The sequence below is a fragment of the Saimiri boliviensis genome, chromosome 7 (assembly GCF_048565385.1).
Source record: "Saimiri boliviensis isolate mSaiBol1 chromosome 7, mSaiBol1.pri, whole genome shotgun sequence".
Taxonomy (NCBI): domain Eukaryota; kingdom Metazoa; phylum Chordata; class Mammalia; order Primates; family Cebidae; genus Saimiri; species Saimiri boliviensis.
Genome location: NC_133455.1, coordinates 88,871,590 through 88,890,065, shown reverse-complemented (window position 1 = coordinate 88,890,065; position 18,476 = coordinate 88,871,590). Strand labels below are relative to the sequence as shown.

The 18,476-nt window shown below is 40.2% G+C and overlaps 2 protein-coding genes across 4 annotated transcripts in view; one reads left to right on the top strand and one right to left on the bottom strand.

The window, feature by feature from the left end:
• Positions 1-83: 83 nt before the first annotated feature.
• MED21 (mediator complex subunit 21) lies at positions 84-6,603 on the bottom strand. Its single transcript, XM_003926597.4, has 4 exons — positions 6,496-6,603; positions 2,937-3,051; positions 2,348-2,448; positions 84-1,509 (listed from the first exon to the last, which is right to left on the bottom strand). The coding sequence occupies exons 1-4, from the start codon at positions 6,535-6,537 to the stop codon at positions 1,333-1,335; spliced, it is 435 nt and encodes a 144-aa protein (XP_003926646.1). The 5' UTR covers positions 6,538-6,603; the 3' UTR covers positions 84-1,332.
• A 6,317-nt stretch (positions 6,604-12,920) lies between these two features.
• TM7SF3 (transmembrane 7 superfamily member 3) overlaps positions 12,921-18,476 on the top strand; it is a 45,815-nt gene continuing 40,259 nt past the window's right edge. For 2 of the 3 annotated variants that reach the window (XM_003926594.4, XM_074402949.1), the window contains exon 1: positions 15,684-16,023. In XM_003926594.4, coding sequence (XP_003926643.2) covers positions 15,933-16,023 — 91 coding nt within the window. In that variant the 5' untranslated portion in view covers positions 15,684-15,932. Of the gene's footprint in view, positions 12,992-15,683; positions 16,024-18,476 lie in introns of those variants that run through there. The other variant, XM_074402948.1, reaches the window with a different exon arrangement.

Below are 18,476 nucleotides of genomic sequence, written 5' to 3'. Positions count from 1 at the left end.
TTAAGTACTTTGAAAATCAGTTTTCTGATCAAATATTCTCTCCTCCAAAAACTATAACGAAGAGTACAGATTTATGCACAATGTCTGTGATAGCAAAATGTTTTTAATAAACATCAACGAAAATACAGTTAAAAGTTCAAAAAAATTCTATGACTAGCCAATAAATTGCTACAAATTTTATAGCTAACGCTGGTGTTCCTGCAGTTTGAAACACAGTACTTTTCAAGAACTGTGGAAAAGCTTGATTATGACAAAAATAACAGGCGGTGTACTATTTTTGTTTTCTCCTGAAACTTAAACTCTGAATAGCAAGATTGCAGCAAATGTAGCTCAGGATATTCTGAAAAATACAGCCCAAGGAGATGGCCAGTTAAAATGTGGAACACATTTCAATTCCACCTTTCCAGTGGAGAAAATCACTAGACTAAAAGAGATCCAAGGGTTGGATGAGTAACCATAGTTGAAAATCCTGAAACAAATGTTAGCAATAATAAATTGAGGTTAAATGGAGCCCAGTAACTGATGTATTGAAAGTATGATCTGGTCTGACTAGAACACAGCAATAAAAGTTGAGAGGTTAATAAAGGGCAAAAGAAAGAAACTTTAGATAAATAAAGAGAATGAGAAAGAATTGATGATTCAAAAAACATACTTCACTGTGATGACAAGCAAATTAAGAAGGATGAAAAATACAAGGTGAATTATTTCACAATAGCATGAAAATTCTCTTGACAGAGGATTTCTTGGTAAAATAAATGCATAGATGAACTAGAACAGGTATGAAGTTCTGAAAGAAGAAACATTTGCATAAATGTGACTTACTTATCCAGCCACGCTAACTCTATTTAAAAGCAATACAATTTCCAAAACTTTCTTGCTCAAAGTTCAAATTTACACAATGCCACCTCTAAGAGGCTGGACGCTAGCTTAAACTAAAATGTCCCTTATGTCTGTTCTTACTACCTTCTTCTCTGGCTTGAGAGATGCTTTGATTTGTAAAAGATACTGGCCAATACGATAAAATAAAGACATAAATCATGTCACAATAGAATTTTATATATGTTTACTTATGTTTAATAATGCATTATCTGCCTTAATAATTTCAGTTAAAAAATGATGGTATGATGGTTTAAAGCTGGTTCAATCATGATTTTATAAGCTTATTTATCAAGAGTGAAAATAGAAGACTATTTAAAATAGCTGAAAAGGGAACATGTGTCATAGTGTTGAATGTTTCTTTAACTGTTGGTAAGGCTTGTTATCTAAGTCTGATGCAGAATTCTTAATGGCACTGAAATAGTTCTTTTCTCAGCCACATGGTATCCACTGGTGCTACGAGTCTGGAAGAGACTGGCTATGGGTACCACTTCTTGTCTTCAGCTGTGACTGTGCAATATCAGCAAGCGCACTTTGTATCTTTTCCAGAAGCATGTCTCCTCGATAAACAACATCTTCCAGACATGTAGCAGCTTCATGGTTTTCTTCTTCTAGCTTATATAAGCTAGCAGCCTTTATAAGACAGAAATTTTGAAATCTTTAGAGTTAACGAGAGAAGTTGTTGCAGAGGTACTTATTTTTAAATCTGGATGACTTTGCAATCATTGTGATTTTTCAGCAAAGAAATTCTAAAAATCAGGTAACTTCTAAGAATTTTCCTCATGTGAATTATTAAAAAGAATGAATTTTCAATTAGAAATCTCTAGATATCTATAAGTGACTCCTTTCCACACTACATTTGGGCACCATTGTTCTACTTCACATCCAGAATGCCACCCTCCTCTCATTCTTCACTGGGAAAAGAGACACAATTGAGGAAAGTAAGAGGTTTCCTTATAATGGAAAATAGAATATTATAACAAAAGGTGCTATGATTTGAATGTGTCCCCTCCAAAATTCATACGTTAAAATCCAATCCCCAATGTGATGGTATTAAGAGGGGAAGGGCCTTTAAGAGGATATTAAGTCATGAAGGCAAAGCTCTCATAGAATTAGTGCCCTTATAATATGGCTTGAGATTGAAAAAGGAGCTCTTGCTCTTTTGTCCTTTTGCCTTCTGCCATGTGAGGAAATAGAAAGGCCCTCAACATGGCCTTAAACATGGCCCTCAACATAGCACCGTGTTAAATAAAAATTTCTTACTCATGCACAATGAGTAATAAATGTCTTGATCTTGGACCTCCCAGCCTACAGAAACTGTGAGAAAATAAATTTCTGTTCTTTATAAATTACTGTCTCAGGTCTTCTGTTACAGCAGCACAAATGGACACAGACAAAAGGTATTAAACCTAGCTCCCTTAATTCAAAATTCTCTATTACTAGTAAAATTCTCAAAGGAATAAAGACTTACCTGTAAAGCAGCTGTAGACTCTTCACTGGGTAGGGAATCTATCAAAACATCAATGTCTTTTGCTGTTCGTGCAATCAGCGCTGCAAAAAGCTGGGCATACTCTAGAGAAAGATAATGCTAGATTAGGTTATTAGAAAACCTCAAGTTTTCAGAAACAAATTTTAAGTTAGTGAAACTGGAAACTTCACATAGCTTTTTCTGCACTAGGATTCTAATGATTAAAATATACACCAATCCTATTACACATTTAGCTCAAATTGGGAATTAAGCATAATGTATGTAATTTCATTTATTATGACAATATAGTGGTCACTTAAAAATAAATTTATAAATGGGATGCCTTCCTTGTTAAGGTCCCTCATTCAGCTAAATTAATACAAATTCTCCTCTAAAGGAGTAACAATCTATTATTTGACATGAAACAGAATTATGAGATTTTATGTGGACTGTAAATTTTTTATGACAAAATTTGTAATATCCTCTAATATTTTTAGAAACAAAATAAGCTGAATTGCTCAATAAATCTAATTTTAAAGGATTACAATAAATGTGAGAGTCAAACAAAGAGAAGCTAAGAAAGCCTGTTTACCTTCTGTAGGATTAGCTGGCTGGTCTTTGTTAATTGCTGTCTGAATATTACTAAAAGACGCAGGAGGACCACACTGCTGCAATACCCCAATGGCATTACAAAACTGATCTGCAAGCTTAGGCCAAAGAAAACATGTCAAGGTTAGGAAGGACTTATCAGTTTTAAGGACTTTATTGATAACAGCAACAACAATAAGTTTCTGTAATCATAATCTCTGAGCAAGGGAATAAAACAGAAAGGAATAACTGCTCATAAAATAAGCCAGTTATTATTAACATTAAACATTTTAATTCTGCAAAGAAACTAAGTTTGGTATCAATCTAGTTGAAACAGTTGAAATAAAAATAATATTTTTTTCTTCTGATAGTAAAATGATAAGAGAACATTAGCCAATATTTATTATAAGCCAAAAGTAAAGACTTTTGGGGAACAGTGATGGAAAAGAGAAGTGATGAAAATTCGACTTGCAAATATCTAAGTATGGCATCACATCTAATGAAAATTTATTACTCATGTACAAAGTATATAATTCCTTTTCTGAAACTGGAGTAGTTACAAGCATAAAGAAATAGTGGGGAAAAGTCTGCTCAGAAAAGCAACTTAAGTAATCAGAAACGTATTTGTTCAAGACTCAATCTTTAAATTCTTGTGCTCCAGAAGTACTCCTTAAGTACTTCTAAAGATTGAGAACAGCAATTCCTTATCGTCTCCAAGTTAAATACACCTATCCTCCCCACCAATTTCTCTCACCTAGTCTTGACCTCTCAAACCTCCTATTTCTAATAAGCATTTCCACTGGGTTTCTCTACCATTGTTCAATGACAGAACTCAAAGGCAACTGTTTCCTCTGTTTAATTTGTATTGACAGTCTCCAAGTCAAACAGTCTAACTATAGATTCTTATTTTCCTTTGATCTTCAAATTCTACTAATACTACAAATTTTTCTCTTTTCCTCTGACTTGTTTTCCACTACTCCTTCATATTTACCTAGTCATAAAGTCACTCATGACTAAATGGCTTTGCCCAGGTTTTGCTAATTGTAATGGAGCAATAAGTGCTCAGCTGCTATACAAGTCTAGATCCTAATCCTAGTTCTATTAACTCAAGTAGCATTTTTCATTTTTAAATTGGATACATTCTCATATTACAACATTGTTGTGAGGAACAGAGCAGACACAAAAATATTCAACACAGTGGTTATCTGTTCCATTCTTCAAAAGCTTTTAAGATCCATTTAGTCAAAAATTTATGGAAAATAACTATGACAAGTATTGTATATAAACATAGTAAATGAGACATAGCTTCTGCACTCACAGTTTTCAGAGGGTAGAAGAAATGCTAAAAGCTATACAAATAATTAATTATGATTAGAATAAATGCTTAAGAAGATTCTCCCTATTTTGGTTCCTATCACTCCATATTCCAATTTACTTCAGAACCTGCAGTTGAAAATACTCAATTCATTGTAACTCCCTAACCACAAACTGTTTTTCCATCACTTAAATGTCTCCTGAATATATATTTTTTAACCTCCTGAAGGAGTATGTCTTTGTAAACATGATAGTGCTTATATACAGTAGGCACTCATACTAGTTATCCTAAATGCTTCTCTCCAAAATCCAATTATCAGTATGCTTAACCTAAAGTTAAGGCCATATTCACTCTGTTCTTACTATCCTTCTAGTTATAAGACATGTATGAATATGAAAAATTTTCCCTAAAATAAGATTTCTATCCAGCAGCATCATTAAAATTTGATTTTGTAAAACCTCGAAGGAGTAGTTCCCTGAAGGAGGCTGGCTGGCAGCCCAGGCAAGTCCCTGCAGGGTAGAATTTATCCTGATGAAGTCAACACTTAAGAGACTGGTCCTCTCAGCCTTAAAAACTACTGTTAATCACCCAGAGTATATCTATCAGTTTATCACAAGTAGATTGACACTCTTCAAGTGCGCAAAGCCTGATGTATTAACAAAAATACCAAGTTATTAGCTTACAGCGGGGTTGGGGTGAGGGGGACAGGCAAGGAGACCAGGTACTTAGGTTTTCCTCGCAGCATGTTTTCTCTCCAGCCCCTTATCTAGGACATTAAATCACAATTAGACAATGAGAAACATAACTATTGATGAAAAACTATTTAACCGAAAACTATGTAACTTGTAATGGTAATAAGTATACCCACTGCCGCATAACGACGTGTTGATCAACAGGATGCATATACTATGTCAGTCCCCTATGGTTAGAACAAAGCTGAAAATTCTTACTGCCTAGTGACATCGTAGCGGTCCTAACGCTGCAGCGCAACGCATTACTTAGTGCTTGTGGTGATGCTAGTGTAAACCAACCTACCACGCTGCCAGTGTATGAAAGTATAGCACATACAAGTATGTAGAGTCCATAATACTAGATAATGATACTAAATGACCGTGTTACTGGTTTATGTATTTACTGTTTACATAACCCATTCATTAAGGGCCCATGATTGTATGTGCATCCTTTGGCTTTGCATCTACTTTCCACTCAGGCAATACTGTGGAGGAAAAATAACCAGAAGGAAGAAAACTGGGGAGCTACTCACAAGACTTGGCCTTTAATAGAACAGAATTTGGGGGAGACATTAAAAAAGTGTTTACAGGCCGGGTGTGGTGGTTCACACCTGTAATCCCAGCACTTCGGGAGGCCAAGGCGGGAGGATCGCTTGAGGCCAGGAGTTTGAGACCAGCCTGGGCAACATGGTGAAACCTCGTCTCTATTAAAAATACAAAAATTAGCCAGGCTCAGTGGCGGGCGCCTGTAATCCCTGCTACTCGGGAGGCTGAGGCGGGAGAACCGCTTGAACCTGGAAGGCTGAGGCTGCAGTGAGCCAAGATAGCGCCACCTAACTCCAGCCCGGGAGACAAAGCGAGACACTGTCTCAAAGAAAAAAAAGGAAAGAAAAAAAAAAAAAGGACTCAAACGGAAAGGTATACGAGGATTAGAAGATTTCCTATCATAAAGATATCCCCAAACTGATGTATTCTAAGGGGTGGCCAAGAGACAAGAGATGGAAGGAGACTCGGCCCACAGGAAAGAGCTAAGATGAAAGACCTCTCACCTCAGCTTCGCCTCCCGCACCAACCTGAAGGCGCTGACATTTCATTACAAAAACCAGTCATCCAGAGCATGAGACCTCCCTTGGTGGATTAAAATTGATGAGGAAAGAAAAAGGCTTCTGCTTCTCCCCCCGACCCCCAAAAGAAAGAGATTCCGTAAGCACCACTGATAATAAAACTGTCCTCAGGGAACACGACAGGACCGCGCAGCCCACAAGTCTTGGCGGTTTGACCCGGACAAGAGCGACCCTCCCGGTCTCGGTCTCCTAGGGCGAAAGAGGCTGCTCCCTCGCACTGCAGCCGGCCTCAAACCTCCAAGTTCGCGGTGGCGCCTCCCGAGAGAGCCCTTTATGCCGAAGCCGTGTCTCATTTCGCTCCCCACTTCCAAGTTTTGCCTTTTGAGCCCCTTTCCTCCCTTGTTTTACCTCAGGAAAGAGAAGGACAGAGGTTAACCGAATGAAATTCCTCACCGAATTCACCGCGTCCTGCAGCTGCGTGAGCCGATCCGCCATGTTTCTCTCGCACACAAACGGACGCCGAAAACAGCTGCTCTTCCGCGACTGGGCCGCTCTGGCACGCGTCTTGGCCAATCACAGGGCTGCATTCTTGGAAGGGGCGGGGTCGGAGAGAACTGCCCACCCCGTCGGGAGGGGCTGGGATTCCCCGAGGCGGCCTTTCTAGAGCGGGCTACACCTGGGTGAGGCTGCGTCTTTTTGAGTAAGTGGGGAAGAATGGTCGGGGTCCAGTTGCTTTGAGGGGCTTCTTTAGATTTTTAGGTGTTAAAGCCTTCAGAGATTGTTGGATTCTGCGGAGATTTTTTTTTTTTAGTGATTTCTCTTACCCTCATGTATTTATTTACTGACCAAATTGAACACTAGATATATTTATATTAATTTTTTTCTTTTTATATATGTATTTTTATTGCGTTTTAGGTTTTGGGGTACATGTGAAGAACATCCATGGCAATGTGGTTTGCTGCCTTCCTCTCCATCACCTATATCTGGCATTTCTCCCAATGTTATCCCTCCCCAACTCCCCAACCCTGCTGTCCCTCCCCTAGTTTATATTAATTTTTTATATATCGCCATGAAAGCTTCAGTTGCTTTTGCTTTCCAGGTTTCAATAATATATTCAATATTATTGAATATAAACTATATTATTAAAAGTTTCAAACATATACAAAAGTAGAGAGTGTAGTGAACCCTTGCATACCTTTCACCAGCTTCAACAGTTTAGCAACTCACAGACAATCTCGTAAATACTTTGGGTTTTACATTTGTAGTAACTCTATTTATTTTTCAGAAAAAAACCTTTAACAAGGTTTCCAGTGGACCACAAAACATATACACAGCAAGCAAACTCACGAGTACTTGGGGGTCACAATATGGACTTTAAACAAATACGAGTTTACTCATATAACCAACCTTCACTTGTACCCCTGAACCTAAAAATTAAAAAAATAATAAATTCAAATTAAAATTCATGAGGCAGTCATGAAGGACAGGGTTAGGGTGCCTTCTCTTGTCACCTTTGAGCTGAAGAGGTTGGAGCTACCCATGTGGAGACTGGGTGCTCACTTTCATTCTGAGTGTGGGTGGGCTGGGACAGGTGACACTCAATAAACAGAAAGCATCCAAAACGGTCAGGTACTAACCTGGGCAGTAGTGACCATGTGTGGAGAAGGAAGGAAGAATATAGAGTTACAAGGGAAGGTGTAAGTGTAGGTAATTAATAAGCTTCTTTGGTTTCTGTGACAGTGAGGAAATCCCTGTGAGGAACAGAGGAGGGTTAGTGGAGAGGAGAGTGGAGGTTTCACAGTATACTGTTGGAAAAGAGATTCCTGGAAAATAAGCTAGATGCATTGGGCAGGTTCACTTTTAAGAAAAATCAGCTGCACAATTTAGATTTAGAGTTGGGACGTATTGAGAATCGAAGTGTGAAGAGTGATAATAGAAATTCGGTACTTAAGGAAATTTGCCTAAGGATAATCTGGTAAAAAAATGAGTTTGGAATCGGCAAATAATAGGTTTGCAGACTTCAAACAAACTCTCAAATCCTCTTTCTCAGGCTGATTATTCGTGATTGCTGCAGGGAAGGTGAGGGACACAGTCCCTCGGAAACAGCTTGTTGTATTTATCCCAACCCTTGCTGGGAAGCACCACTTCTGCTTCACACCCATGTGCCACCCCCATCCCCAGACAGTCTGCAGCTGTACTGGGGCCTCATTAGGAACATGGTTAAGGCATGCTCCCCATAATGGGACTAATGAGAGATCACTTTATAATTTGTTTTAACTGTAATTTGGAAGGAATCTACGACCTTCTTCTCCCACCCTTACTTAAGAGTGTACCTTACTGAATGCCTGTCATATGCCAGGAAGTATAGCCAGCGATCATTTTGCAAAGATGGATAAGCCAAGGACTTGGAGGAAGGTTTTGCAGTTGTCCGAGAGTGAGATGAGCTGGGCCTAGAATAGAGTGTTGACAGATAAGAAGGAAAGACTAAAATGTATTTTTGAGAAAAAAATTAATATGGATTGGTGACTGATTAGATATAGTTTAGTCCACTCAGTAAGAATACTAAATTTTACAGCCTGATTGAAGGGAATGTGGGTACCTGAAGTAGAGAAGCCACTTCAAGACAACTCACATTGTGACACAGCTTTTGTCCTGCCATATCTTCCTAATAGGTCTTTGCCTCTGTGCCTCCACAGAGACCTCAGGTTGATATCCAACTATCTCTGCCTGATTTTCAAGTTTCACTGTAATCTGGCTTCAGCGAACAGGCCCAGCCTTGCCACTTGATAATTTTCTGAGTGAAATAATCCTCTGTTTCAGCCAAGGCCCCTGACCCCTTGGTTTTCTGGTTCTTCAGCCTCTTTTGGAGAATCAGATTAAAGAATCAGATAAAAGCTGTGGACCATCTCCCCAGAAGAGGTCCACAACTTAGCCTACATTTGAAAAGGGTTTTATGAATCTCTTGAAGCTGTAGACTTCAGGAATAACCCACCTGCCAAATATAGTCTATGCCTCTAGCTCAGGATTTCTCAATGGCCACACTGTTGACTTTTTGGTCAGATTATTCTTTGTTGTAGGGTGCTGATCTGTGCATTGTAGGATGTTTAGAAGCATCCCTGTCCTCTACTCCTGAGATACCAGTAGCATCCCCCAATCCATTTATGACAACATAAAGTATCTTCAGATAGTCCCAAATGTCCCCTGGGAGACAAAATTGCTCCCAATTGAGAACCACTGGTCTTGCTCTTTCCTCATTCTTTACCTTTCCCAAAACAATTTCTTTCCTGCTATTTAATTCTTACTTATCTTTTTAAGTTTTACACTTCTCATACAAATTTTATAAATTGCTGAAGTCTATAGGGACCTCTCCTTTCTTCTTTTCTTGATTTGGACACTTTCTCATATGCTTTTTCATTTGCTTCTCTTGTGACACCAATTGGATTATATGGTTTTAGGAGCAGGAACCCATTATTATAGATCTCATATTTTAAACACACAATTTTGGCAAGTATTTTCTTTGAAACTTTATATTATTAAAAGTTTCAAACATACAAAAATTAGAGAGTATAATGAACCCTCGCTTACCCTCATCAGCTTTAGCAGTGAGCCCTCATAGTCAGTCGTGTAAGTAGTTTGCTTTTTATGACTGTAGCAACTCTATTTTTTTCAGAAAAACACCTTTAACAATTTTTTAAATAACCTTTTTTTTGGAGATGGAATCTTGCTGTTGCCCAGGCGGGAGTGCAGTGGCCCCATCTCGGCTCACTGCGACCTCCGCCTCCCTGGTTCAAGGGATTCTCCCACCTCAGCCTCCCAAGTAATAGCTGGGATTACAGGCATGCACCACCATGCCTGGCTAATTTTTGTATTTTTAGTAGAGACGGGGTTTCGCCATGTTGGCCAGGCTGGTCTCGAACTCTTGATCTCAGGTAATCCACCTGCCTTGGCCTCCTAAATGGGATTACAGGCGTGAGCCACTGTGCCTGGCTGAAAACACCTTTAATACTCACAGTTGCAATTTATTAAATATCTAAAATGTTCCTAGTGCTGGGATGAATATACTATAAATAAGTATTTTCTATACTATACTCCTTGAAATTCCCTAAACATGCTCTGCTGTGTTACAATTCCATGCACACCATATAAAAATGCCTATAATTCCTTCTTCCTTGTATGAAATGCCCATACGTCCATCCACATTTCCACTTTGTTCCCTTGGTGATTGTTCTCACAGTCCTCAAATGTTATTTTCTTTATTATTGTTATGATTATTATTTTTGAGACAGAGTCTCACTCTGTCATCTAGGCTGGAGTGCAGTGGTACAATCTCAGTCCACTGCAACTTCCACCCCCAGAGTTCTAGCAATTCTACCTCAGTCTCCGGAGTAGCTGGTATTACAGGCACTTGACACCACACCTGGCTAATTTTTTTGTATTTGTAGTAGAGACAGGGTTTCACCATGTTTGCCAGGCTGGTCTTGAACTCTTGACCTCAGGTGATGCTTTTGCCTCGGCCTCCCAAAGTGGTAGGATTACAGGTGTGAGCCACCGTGCCCAGCCTATTATTTTTTTACTCACCACTATACTAGTGAAGAAAATCTTATTTTAACCATCTCTTTATAAAAACCTTTCCTGAATTCTGAGAAAAAGTTAAATGCTCCTAATCTTTACCACAATTTTTCCTTACACTTCTATAATTGCACTGAGCATACTGAGGTGTAATTATTCGTACATCATGCTAATTCGTCAACCAGTCCATGGGTTACCTGCAGGCAGAAAACATATTCTGTTTCCATATTTCCAGTACCTAACACCGAGCATTTAGGCTGGCACATAGAAGCTGAATACATATTTATCAACTAACTGAATGAATCTTCTAGCATAATAATTTATATATAATAGCTACTAAATAAACATTTATTGAATTTAACTTAAACAGTCAAAGAATGTAAATTACTGCCTACGAAAGAGCAAAAGAGTTAAAATATACAGGATGAAGGTGAGATTAGAGTGGAAAAGAATAACTGGACAAATTTCACAGAGGTTCAATCCTGCCTTTTCCCTGGATCCTTGCTCCCAACTCCATTTAAGGTATCTTAGGTTTTATTTAAAAATCTAGAGTAAGTTTTCTCCGTTCCTCCTTCTCTCTCTCCTGACCTTCCTTCCTTTTCTAAATTTTAACAGACTTTTGTTTTATCAGATACTGGATCTCACTCTGTCACCCAGGCTAGAGTACAGTGATACAATCATGGCTTGATGCAACCTTAAACTCCTAGGCTTGAGAAATTCTTCTGCTTCAGATGCCTGAGTATCTGGGACTACAGATGTGCCCTACCATGCCCAACTAATTTTTTTCTTTTTTCTGTTTTTTGTTTGTTTGTTTGTTTTGTAAGAATGGGGATCTCACTATGTTGCTGGGCTGGTCTTGAACTTCCGGCCTCTAGAGATCCTCCTGGCTTGGCCTTCAGAAGTACTGGGATTACAGGCATGAAGCTACCACACCTGGCCTAAACAAACTTTAAGGCTCTAATTATTCATATCTTGTACTTGGGAATCTTTTCAGTTTCTGCATTTCCTTTCAATGCATAGAAAAAATAAACTCATCTGCAAAGCTGCTAAGCTAGTTTGCTTCTCAGCTCTCCAGTGGAACTCTGACATGAACATGAAGCCCCAGGCAATCATCCTCCCAAGCTGTCACGATACTGCACTTAGAAGCCACGGTAATGAGGCCCTGTTCTGATTGCTGACACATCATCAGCTGTCATGTAGGCACAGGCAACTGCAGGCTTGGGGAACTGTGATGCAAAGGTATGGAGGAGAGAGAATAGGCACAGTTCAGGAAATTGAAATTAATGCAATGTGGCCAGCATGTAGAGGTCTGATTTTAGTTGCAGCAAGAACCTAGGGAGGTGAACAAGCACTGCATCACGAAAAGCATTTATGTGTCAGACTTAGGAATATGGACTTATGTCTTGAATGCTTTTACAAGAAAACCCTTAAAATCATATTATCTTTTACAAAATCATAATTTCTTATTCAAAAATGATACATTTTAATGTAGAACTTTTTTACAGAAATGTGTAAAGAAAATCATTCTTAATTTAACCACCTGGAGATAACTATTTTAAACATTCTGGCATATATTCTTCAACCTTTTTTTCCATGCATATAACCAGGAATACATGTTAAAAAGGAAGCAAGGGCTGAGCACAGTGGCTCATGCCTGTAATCCCAACACTTTGAGAGGCTGAAGCGCACGGATGATGAGGTCAAGAGATCAAGACCATCCTGGCCAACGTGGTGAAACCCCATCTCTACTGAAAATACAAAAATTAGCTGGGTGTGGTGGTGCTTGCGACCCAGCTACTTGGGAGGCTGAGGCAGGGGAATGCTTGAACCCAGCAAGTGGAGCTTTCAGTGAGCCAAGATCCACCATTGCACTCCAGCCTGGGTGAAGGAGCAAGACTCTGTCTCAAAAAAAAAAAAAAAAAAGAAAAGAAAGAAAAAAGGAAAAAAAAGAAAACAAGGCAGGCACAGTGGTATGAGCCTATAGTCCCAGCTAGTCAGAAGGCTCAGGCGGCAGGATTGCTTGAGTTTGAGCAGCAGCATAGTCATCTCCCATAAACACTGCCACTTTAAGTTCCAGCTCTCTTTTTACCCTCGTACATTTCGAGGAAATCACTTCTCTTCTAACTACAAGCAGCCGGAAAGAACAGACAGTAAAATACAAATAAGACAGCTCAGGCACAAAGGGAGATGGGTGGGAAAGTTTCTTGGGTAACTGCCAAACTTCACCCTCATACAATGGACCCCAGGAAAACAGTGGGCTTTAATAAGCACATTCCTTTCTCTTCAGGTGCACCAAGATAGGGAAGCTAAAAGCAGACTGGGGGTATGCCTGCAGCTGCCGGAAGATGTATGGGAACAGATACACAACTCTCGCTCCCAGGTAAGCACCACAAAGAGGCACAGAAGCAGTCCAAGCCTCTGATAAACTCTCCCACCCTAAATCCTTAAAAACTTTTTGTCTGTAAGAGAGTGTGCCTCTAACCTAACTAGCTAGAAGCTCCTCTCAGGTTTGTTTTCTCTAAAATAAACCTGTCCTTGACTTCCAAGTCACCTTTCCTGTTCTTCCTCTTGAATTCTTAAATCTGGGCGTTTGAGGCCAGTAACATAGTGAGATCTTGTCTCTTAAAAAAAAAAAGCAAACAAACAATAAAAGTGTATCCATTCCTCTGAGTCAATAAAAGATGTATGTTTAAAACAAAGCTGGATACTATATATATTTATTGCATCGTAAGTTGCCTTTTCATAAAGACTTCAATCAGTTGCTTTCCAGAATATAAATGAAGGGCTGCACAGGATCTATTATATAAATGTATCATAGGATATTTAATTCCTAATTGTTGGGCATTTATGTTGTTTTACATGTTTTTGCTACTTTAAATAACACCTTGATGCATAGTTTTGTACACTAATTTTTTTAAGAGATGGGGGTCGCACTATGTTGCCCAGACTGGAGGGCAGTGGCTATTCACAGGTGCAATCACAGAGCACTGCTCCCTTGAACTCATGGGCTCAGGCAATCCTCCTGCCTCAGCCTCCTGAGTAGCTAGGACTACAGGCATGTGCCACTTCCCCCGGATTATACTAATTTTTATATGTTTATTTAATTACATACTTAAATCTAAAAGTGGAATTATTATACCAAATCTATAAAAATAAGATTTTTAAACATTTTTTATGTAGATTACTTTTTTTAAAGTGTATATTCCCACTATCCCTACTTAAGAATGCCTCCTTCTCAGCTCTTTTATCCACACTGGATGTCCTTTTACTTTTAAAATATTTACATCTTAGTTTGTTAATTTGATTTTTTGTTTGTTTACTATGAGATTGAACTTTTTTCATGTATTTACTGGCAGTTTGTATTTCCTTTTTTTGGGTGAAATTCTGTATTCATGTCCTTTGCTAATTTTTATTTTTTGGTCATCAGCTTGCCTTTTCATATTGCTTATGTGTTTACTTTAATACAATTATCTCTGTAAAAGTATTGATATAGCCAAGTCTACCAATCTTTTCCTTTATGGTTATTTTCTTTGCCGTTGTGCTTCTTAGAAAGCTCCTCCCATTTTGAGATCAATTTATTATTATTTTTAAAAAAGCACTCTTCTACTAGCTCTTTTATGGTTTTATTACTTTGGTATTTTGTTTTGACAATTATTGTGAGATAGAGTTCTGATTCTTTTTGCCCATAGCGCAGCTAATCAATAAGAACACAATTTACTGAATAATTAATCCACTGATTCATATGCTACCCTTATCATAACTATTCCTTTCATCTTCCTTCGATGTCATCTACTGAGGGTTATAGGAATAGGGGCATGTGGAAGAGTGAAAAGCACCACAGAAATAGTGCCACCAAAAGCGTGAAAATTTGGACCAGGCAGTGGGAGAGCAGAAAAGGAATTGTGCCTGTGACAAAGATTATTTGCTTAGCCAAACTTTATTACGGGTTCTGAATATTCTGCTAGGTCCATCTGTGCACTTCTTTGTAAAAATCGTTTTAGCAAAGAACCCTCCCCCCCCCCCCCGCCTTTCCTCCATATCTGATCAGTTTCCTCACCCTCCACCATCCCACAGGTGATATCCTGTCTTCAGGAGGAGTCCTGTTAGGTCACTTTCACCAAATGCCCCTTACCTCTGATGTTTCCTCTTAGTAATTTTCTGTCCACTGAACTCCATGCTGCTCATTGGTTATAAATTCCGACTTGTCCGTGTTGTATTCAGAGTTGAACCCAGTCACTCTTCCCCACTGGAAGAGCCAGTTGCAGTGGTCCCTATGCCAATTGAGACAGTCCTCAACAGTCTTCGTTCAGTGCTTTAACAAGTACCAATGAATAATTTTGTCTTCAACACCTCTTCACATTATGGTCGCAGCTATAGATTGTTAACTTAGTAGTGGATTAACTGAACATGTAATTTCCAAGCTATAGTTGCTCATCAAAATATGTAAGTGGAAAAAATTAAGAAGCAGGAAAGGAAAGCAAGACAATCTTCCCCAAGTAACGTTGAGTCTTTGCATCTGATTCTACATCTTCGATGAGCCATCTGTCACACGGACTACTGTCCCTTAAACAGCACTCAGGTATGTGACTTAAAGGAGAAATTTAGATCAGGCCGTGTCTTCGACGATGTTTCGTTTCGAGACAATGAAACTATTTTTGAATGTAGTGCTCATAACTGGTGCGGTAACCACTACACAAACAGCATTCTCCCGGCGTTTTTATTACACTAACATAAGCCTCAGCAGGGAAGGCAGTTGCTACTGGGGGAAATAGCCTTCAATTGTGTTTTTCGCAACCGATTCCTCTTTTTTGCTGTTGTAAAGAGCCGTTAAACACGGGAACAGTAGCCTGGTGACCGCAACAGAAAATTATTTTGTACTTTCAAGGTGGTTTGCAGACGTGGTGAGATACAAGTGGGAAGACCGGGCCTCAAGCCAGGTCTTTCTTCCTGGGGGTTCCTAGGAGTGCCGCAGGCTGCGAGTCCCCCGCGTGCCGGGAGGAGGCGCGCTCTGCCTGGAAACGCCAGAGCGCCGCCCGCGCTCAGAAACCGGTCGCGGTGACGCAGCGAGAGCCGGGGAGGAGGCGCGGGAAGGCGCGCCGGGAGTAGAGTGCCGGAAGAGGAAAGCTCTCGCTGGGGCGGCGAGTGCGGCGGCGCTCACGCCGGCGGCTACGGAGCTGGCAGGTGCGAGGCGTCTGCACCTGACGGGCGATGGCGCCCGGTGCAGGCGCCCCGGGGTAGCTCGGGCGAGGCTGTGGGTCCCCGGCGCACACGCCCGCACCCCTCCCTGGGCTTGGCGAGGGCCCTGCCCGACCCAGGCAGCAATGGGGCTCCTGCAGCTGCTGGTCCTAGCGGTGCTGGCATCGGAACGTCGGGTGGCTGGTGCAGCCGAGGTCTTCGCGAACTTCAGCGAGGGTAATGTCGGGGCGCCTGGTTTCTGCAACCCAAGGTTGCTTTTGCATTTGCTTCAAGGTCAAAATCCGCCCGGGGTCTGTCAACCTAGCAGGGAGATGGTATTGGGGGCGTTGGTGCACTCCGGATGGTAAGTTCAGAACCAGTACTCATGGACCAGAGTTCTTTCCTGCAGTAGAAACACCCATGGCTAAGCAGGCCTTATTGGCAACCTTCTCATTTAGGCGGAGGAAATGGGAAAAGAGAAATAATTCTCTCTCTCTCTTTTTTTTTTAAACACAGTATTATCTCCCTTAGGGAGCAGCCATGTTTGTGGCTTTAATGTAACTTACTAAAGCGCCCCTTTGCTCCCCAGTGGAATGTCTGAGCTTCTGGACAGCAGGACTTGGGGTGGAACTAAGGGCTTAATGACTTATGGTTCTCAAGCTACATGGAGCTTTTACATCCCCAAATCTTGAGGCTTTTCAAATTCGTTATGTTCTGTAGAGTTTGAGAGGAAAAATGAACCCAGAATCGGGCTTTATTTATTTTTAAAGGGCCTTTACCATCGAATGTATTATTAATGCCATCTGGAGACCGGAAAACATTCCATAATCACAATGAGAAATGAAGGACTTTCTGAATTACGGATACAGAGAAATACAGATAGAGAGTGTATACCCTCAATTCTACAATTTCAGCCACAAATGAAAAATAAACACAGAAACACAAAAGCTTGCCAATCCAGGTATCAGTTATTCTCCTTACTTGAGGGCAAGAAATTTCTAATTGATTTGACCTCAAAAAAAACGAATGTACAAAAACGAACTATGTTGTCTATTGTCTCATATCCAACAAGAAATAGATCTCTATGAGAGATCACAAAATTCTCAATCATTGCAGCTACCAACAGGAAATAACTTGTCATCCATAAATGAACTATAAAGAATAACAGTTTAATAGAGACTAAAACTAAAATGAGAAAAACAAGAATCAACAAAGTTCTATTGCCACTTCAAATTCACCTGTGGGAGCCAAGAAGAATCATGCCTGGGCTTGGCTCCCTGTGAGTACACCATTTTTAATGATATCAGGTGACTCTTGCTCGTCTCAGTGAGAACTCAGAATGGGATATTAGAGTGTAGGTCTTTTGCTTGGTGAATGGGTTTTGGCAACAGCTCACAGTTTGTTAATATAAAATGTAAAAAGCGGCTGTGTCCGGTGGCTCATGCCTGCAATCTCAGCACTTTGGGAGGCCGAGGTGGGCAGATCACCTGAGATCAGGAGTTCCAGACTAGCCTGACCAATATAGTGAAACCTTGTCTGTACTAAAAATACAAAAAATTAGCTGGGCATGGTGCCGGGTGCCTGTTACCCCAGCTACTAGGGAGGCTGAGGCAGGAGAATCGCTTGAACCCAGGAGGCAGAGATTGCAGTGAGCCGAGATCGCGCCACTGCACTCCAGCCTGGGTGTGACGGAGCAAGACTCTGTCTAAAAAAAAAAAAAGAAATGTAAAGGCCCTAGCTATTCCAGGCAGATCGTCATGTGCTTTTCCATGAAGTTAAGCACATTCTGTTTTGTTTTGAGGTTAATAGACTAGTTGCAGTTCTGAAACCTATTTTCTGAATAATGTGATTGTATTCCTATGCACTTATCTTTGAAAAACCTTTGTGCAAACTGAATCATAGAATCTTTGTGTAGAACTGAGGCAAAGCTGAAAAGGGCATTTTTTTTTTTTTTTTTTTTTTTTTTTTTGTGGCAGAAAAGCCTTGCTTATAATAGGACACTTAACACTCACTGCATAAAGTGTGTGCCAGGTGCTTTCCATGTGCAGTGTTATTTAATCTCTAGAACCCTACAATATAATGATCTTCCTTACTTGTCAGAGGGACAAATGAACAGCTGCTAGGGACACAGATAGGATTTGAACCCAGGTGTGTCCCCCTGCAAATTTCATAGTCCTTCCACTTCAGTGAAGCTACCTTTCAATAAGAATATCTTACATAGCAAGGTGCTTTGTACTTAATCCTTTTGTGCATCCTCATTCCTCAAAATAGTCTTATGATGGAGGTAGAAGAGATGCTATCTCCATTTTAACAGGTGAAGAATTTGAGATATTAGAGTTTGTAGTTGATCTAGGCTATCCCCTGAGTCAGAAGAGCAGGGATCCAGATCTTTTTCTTTCTAGTTTGGTGCTTTAGTATTTAATACCTAGAAATTTTTATACAAAAGTTAATTTTTTTTTTTTTTGAGACAGAGTTTCGCTCTTGTTACCCAGGCTGGAGTGCAATGGCGCGATCTCGGCTCACTGCAACCTCCGCCTCCTGGGTTCAGGCAATTCTCCTGCCTCAGCCTCCTGAGTAGCTGAGATTACAGGCACGCGCCACCATGCCCAGCTAATTTTTTTTGGAATTTTAGTAGAGACGGGGTTTCACCATGTTGACCAGGATGGTCTCCATCCCTTGACCTTGCGATC